The sequence below is a fragment of the Hyperoodon ampullatus genome, assembly GCF_949752795.1.
Source record: "Hyperoodon ampullatus genome assembly, chromosome: 4".
Lineage (NCBI taxonomy): Eukaryota > Metazoa > Chordata > Mammalia > Artiodactyla > Ziphiidae > Hyperoodon > Hyperoodon ampullatus.
In genome coordinates this window covers 74,550,319-74,556,318 of record NC_136917.1, presented here as the reverse complement: position 1 = coordinate 74,556,318, position 6,000 = coordinate 74,550,319, and the positions used below count along the sequence as shown (strand labels likewise).

At 40.8% G+C, this 6,000-nt stretch overlaps 1 protein-coding gene across 1 annotated transcript in view; it reads left to right on the top strand.

The window, feature by feature from the left end:
• Nucleotides 1–1,997: 1,997 nt before the first annotated feature.
• Nucleotides 1,998–6,000, top strand: part of SNCAIP (synuclein alpha interacting protein) — a gene marked incomplete at both ends in the record, with an annotated part of 74,705 nt that continues 70,702 nt past the window's right edge. Inside the window, one exon of the mRNA XM_079702211.1 lies at nucleotides 1,998–2,057. Within this exon, the coding sequence (XP_079558337.1) occupies nucleotides 1,998–2,057 (60 nt within the window). The remainder of the gene's footprint in view (nucleotides 2,058–6,000) is intronic.

The following is a 6,000-nucleotide window of genomic DNA, read 5'->3' as shown; positions in this document are numbered from 1 at the left end:
AGGGACTCAACGATTACTTGTTAATATGCTTAGTTAAGATATGTCCATTTGCATTTTGTATTTAGTTTTGTATTTCCATATATTTAGAGATCCGCTTGGTCCCCAGCTTTGACTCATGTTTTTCTACTTCATCTCGTGTTTCCATGTTTGTGGTGATACTGTGCTTGTCTGTATCCCATCCTGACACCCAGAATCATCTTTATGTTCACCAAAGCCTTGGGAACAGTCTATAAATCAACAGTTCATTGTGGAGTACAGATTTAGTGAAAAGAAATTGGATTGGAAGAAAGTCTGTTAGTTGACAAGTTGAAATCCAGAGTCTGGATTGTCTCAGAATCCACCAGAATGGAAGAGAAAGTTATTTTGAGTAATTTGCAAGTATGAGTGTGCATGTTTTTCTCTGAAAAGCTTTGTGAGGCTTAGAGGAAAAGTGATATATTTTTGCACCAAGAAATTTGTTTAAGAACCGATTTTTATATTTCTATAAATAATAAAATTTAATTTAGGTATCAAATACAAATTGGTTTTATTTTAAACTTTACTGTGATTTCAGAAGAACGTTTAATATTTATTCTAAATGGATAATCACATTTGTACATGGTAGTAGCATCCTAATTCTTTTTTAGATCAACTCTGTATCCACTATAATTAAAAATATGTAAAAATGGTATATGCGTGTGGGAAGGGAAGGGAAGCACTGAAAATTGAGTCAAGTCATGGGTTTGAGGTATGGAACGGAGAGTGGTTTTCCCCCTTTGCTGCAATTATGCTATTTTTGTAAATTTTTTAAAAACCTCAAAATGAGAAATCAGTGCCTTCAGAGTTAGTTTCCTTTTAAAAACTAGGTATTTTTACATTCTTGATCTTATATCGATAAGCTCATTTTCATCAGCCTAGATTTATTTTCCCTTTCCAAGAATGTACTCCTTACTCTTTGGCAAGGTACCCCTTCCTCTTTGGCAAGGTACCCCTTCATTAGAGATCCGAAAGAGAAAAAAATAAATTATTTCGGATACTCAAGTCTGAGTACATAAGACAGTTTTTATAATAAGAAAGACAAGTTATGGGAAATGGAATCTTTTTCGATATCTGAGAGTTTGCCCTGCGGAAGATAACTGCACCCCAAGGCACTGCCAGGAGATCTATATTTCTGTTCCTGACATCTGTAGGTACCACTGCCACTGCCAATGGTGATGAGGATAAGTGATGGGAAAATGAACTGGGAGGTGATATATCTTCCTTGACAGATTTAAAGAACTGCCACAGGCAGCCCCAAGGCAAGTGCTGACTGAGGACATTCTGGCGCCTGTGTCGGGTCACTCTGGCATCGGCAGGCAAAGCTGTTAGAAGCAGGGGGCGATGCAATAACTTTGTGGTTTAAATCTCTACTTAGATCCTGTTTTTGAGGGGGTGAACTGGAGGTTGTACTACAAATTCTGAAATATCCATTATTGTTGGTAAGTTAGTATCTGCCTTGTCCTTGTGTTATTACCGTGGAGATCCAGTATTCATTACTCCATGCCCAGGATCCAAAGATATGCCCACATAAACATTTGAATATGGTTGTCCTAAGATTTCAAGGTTTGCTCCCCATCCTCGAAGCCCCTGCGTTCACCCAAGGTGTAGTGGTAGATGTGGGCTGGGTCAATCTTAATATTGATCACAAGGGGAGAATCTGACCTGAGTTACTGCTCTGGCAAAGACACACAGGCACAAATGCAATACAGCGAAGGACCATGGCTGCTCCCTAGGGAGCCTCCGAGGGAGCCTGGAGGAGCTGTGCTTACTGCTTCTGGAGAGCCAAGCTGGGGACATTCAAAGGGAGGAAGTGTGCTCAAAGGCAGCCCTTGCACCCAGTGACTTTTCTCACTTTGTTTGTCTAAATATAAATGTGATTTTTGGTTATAAAACAGCTAACCGTTTTGCTTTTCTTTTGTGCTTCTGTCGGGTCCAGGACTTTATAAGGATTTGACCTTACTCAAAATGTGCAGAGAAGAATGATGGAAGCCCCTGAATACCTTGATTTGGATGAAATTGACTTCAGTGATGACATCTCTGTAAGTACTGCTATGTGCAAGCAATGCTTTCAGGAGATTCTGCCTTCATCTGTATGGGCTCCTTTCTCTGTTTGTAGTCTGTATATCCTAAACTCTTCCAACCACGTTTAGAAATTGACAGCAAAAATCCTGCCGTGGCAGACAAAGTGTGGCTCGGGGGCCTCCTGGACCAAGAGTGAATCCCACTTAATTTTGTGTGAGCTTGGGTGAGAAAGACATTTAACCTCACTGGGCTTCCCCTTCCTAATCTGTTTCATTGTTGTCAAAATTATTCACTGAGTACATTTATAAAGTGCCTGCATATGGTAGACACCTTCATAAATTTACTTAGGTACAAAATTAACCCCATCGATGTTCATCTCCTTTATGTGACTGGCTGTGCCACAGCCAGCATGCTGTTCACAAGGACACAGACTGAAGGATGGCCAAGTTATTAATTTATGAACAATAAGAGCTTCCAGTCACTGGAGCTTTCAAAACACTTGTTGGGAATACTGAGGAAGAGTCACGTGTTGATAAAGGACAGGACGGGCTGACCACTGAGGCCCTGCTTAATACTGTAATGCTGTGGGCTGATGAGCTTCTTAGTTCCCACAACACTCACAGACTTCCTGCTGCCTCCAGCCTAACTCCTGGCAGCTGAGTGGATGGTCTGCCTGCCCTTTGCTCAGAGCTGCTTGTGACTTACCCTGGGCCACGTGATCTCTTCTGCCAAAGGCCAACCAGCAAACCTACTCGCCTCTCAAACCCTAGCCCAATTGCGCTGACTCTCAAGACTGTGATGAGAAGGTTGCTGTTTCTGAACTAGCTACGTAACTTTTCTCCCCAGGACCTCCAAGGGTACACTTTCTGACCTTACTTTCCATTGATTTCTCAGTTTTTGGTCACCACTGGCAATTGTCTCAAAAATATAAGCTTTAAGGCACCTCTGACAGCAGTGTTATTCTTCTAATTTACTCCTTACCATGAAGTAAAATATGCATACTCTATGCAAGAATTGGATTCCTGGGATGCGTTTGAAGAATCACCTATTTAATGGATGAATCTTCCTACCTTTCCCTATTTGTGAATTCAGCCTTTCCCTCCTTCAGCTTCCAGACAGCTTTTACTAGTCTTCATTAAGGCTAATGTGAAGTGTCATTAAGACTAATGTGAAATGAGTGGTCTCTCTCTCTCTCTCTCTCTCTCTCTCTCTCTCTCTCTCTCTCTCCCCCTCGCTCTCTCACTCTCTCGCTCTCTCGCTCTCTCTCGCTCTCTCTCTCCCTCCCTCCCTTTTTAAATCACTGTGCTTGACTTAAATGTGGATCAGAGCATGGTTCTTTTATAACCACTCCCCTCCAGGTATTTTGAGCTGGCTGGGGAAAAGCAAGAAAAGTGAATGATGATGTGAGAGGCGGGGATAGGGTGGAATGTGTTTCAGAAAGGGGCATATGTTATGATTATCAATTAAGGGTAGCTCTCTGAGCCTTGATAATGAAGTTGCATTTTAAGAGCATAGGCTTTGAAGGCACCAGTCCGGGCTCCAGCCTCGTTCTGACCTTTGCTGGCTGGAACACAGTAACTTCATCTCTCTGAGATACCCACCTCATTTTTAAGATTGTTTTGAGGATTGAGTGAAATAATAATATATGGAAAGCACTTATCTTGGCACACAGTAAGTTGCCCTTAAAAATGGTAGCTTTTGTTATTATTTCAATGAATACTACAATAATATTTATATGACCAATGGTGAAGAAAGAACTCCAGGGAAAAGACCAGGCATCACGTCAAGACTTTCAAAAAACACAATAGAACAGTTATATTTACAGAAGAATCATCTGGCAGCAGCCCTTAATTTAGATGAATTAGGAATCTCCACTTGCAAGATAATAAAATATGTTAAACAATAACTGAAGCTGTTTAGCAAATTGGGATTCAAAATTATGCAATAGTTGAGCTTCTATAACCTGACCACTCAAACATAAGTAAAGATCTCCATCTGTAATTGTGTAACTGCACTCAAACTTCCCCCCTTTAAATAGATTCCTATTGTTTGTATCTTTAACCTGCATTTAAACTGAAATCAGAAAGGAAAAAAAATGAAATTGCTTAGAATTGTTAAAATAATGATAATGGTTAACATTGAGCACTTCCCAGGGGATAGGCATTATCTTATTTAATCCTCCCAACAATCCGTGAAGTAGGGAATATTATTATCTTCCTTTTACAGATGAGGAAACTGTGGTGTGGAGATGTTACATAACTTGTCCGGGCTCACCCACCTACTTAGAAGCACTGTCTTTGGAATATCAACTTTTAGCCCCAGTACTTGGGTCGGCTTTACCCATCACCCCTGGGGAACATTTAGCAATACCTGGAGACATTTTTCATTGTCATACCTGGGGAGGTATTCCTGGCATCTGGTGGGTAGAGAGCAGGGATGGATCTCAACATCCTGCAATGCCCAAGAAAATCCCCTACAGCAAAGAATTATCTGGCCTAAAATGTGGGCAGTACTGAGGATGAGCAATCCTGGTCTATTTTAATCCACTTAAAACTAAAGAAACTCTACTTTACCTGGCAACCTCTGTAACATGGTAGATTATTTTATAATAGTTCCATCTCATCCAGGTTCAACACCTTAAATGTGTCAGAATCATATTGCTCTATATAATGTCTTCATGGGAAAAGCAGTAAGGATAACCTCTAAAATATTGAAATGATAGGTCTCAGCCTGTTTAGGTAACCTAGGAACAACAAATTTACAACTGCTTTAGGGGCTAAACGGAGACAATTCAGATGCTAACACAGGGAAAAAAAAAAAAAACACGCCATGATGTGTTCAGTTTGCTAATTCACTGGCATGACAAGAAATGTAGTCTCCCATAAACATGCCTGTGTTGTTAGGATTCTGTAAACCTCCTTTTCTGACAGCCCTGAAGCTTCTTTCCTGGTGTAGTGGCAGGAGGGGGAAGGAAAATGCACAATACATTTGAAAAAGATGTTTACAAAAAAGATGCCCGAGTTTAAAACTTCTCTTCTTACTCTCCAGCCATAGCCCTTTTACATATTACAGGGTTTCTGTTTCATGATTTTCCCCTCTGGTTGTGAGCCTGGCTCTTGTTTTAATTTAAACACAAGCTGTATATTGGTACAGAAAAACAGCTAGAACTGTTTCTTTGCCTTTACCTAATGAAACAAAACACAGAAGGCAATCAAATTATTTTGAAGTTTCCCAGACTCAAAAATAATGCCCATCTTTTGCAAAATGCAGAATTTAAACTATACATTCTTGTAACCCTGCCATCTAAAAGGGCAGAACATTGTGCAATAACTGAGGATCAGTGTAGGAGAGATGACGACACACATAAACATACGAGTTCAATGTTGGGCTTTTCTGTCACTGCAAATGTGTTTACAGATTTCCTTCTTTATTCCTATGGAAGCCAGATCTCTCTGTCTTAAAAAAGAGAAATGCTCTGGAATATTATTTTACCATCGGGTTCTTAGTAGATATGATGTATTTTTTTCTAATTTATTTATTTATTTATATTTATTTTTGGCTGCGTTGGATCTTCATTGCTGCACTAACTAGAGAAAGCCTGCAAGCTTTCTCGCAGCAAGCAGGGGCTACTCTCCGTTGTGGAGCGTGGGCTCTAGGCACACGGGCTTCAGTAGTTGTGGCTCGTGGAGTCTAGAGCACAGGCTCAGTAGTAGTGGTGCATGGGCTTAATTGCTCTGCGGCATGTGGGATCTTCCCGGACCAAGGCTCGAACCCGTGTCCCCTGCATTGGCAGGCGGATTCTTAACCACTGTGCCACCAGGGAAGTGTCCCCCATGATGTATTTATTTTATGAAGAGAGACCAATTTGCTGTCCTCAAAAATAGGATTATACACAGGACTGAATAAAGCAGAGGCCAAACCACAGATCCACTGCAGCGCTCCACTCGTGAGCCATCAAAT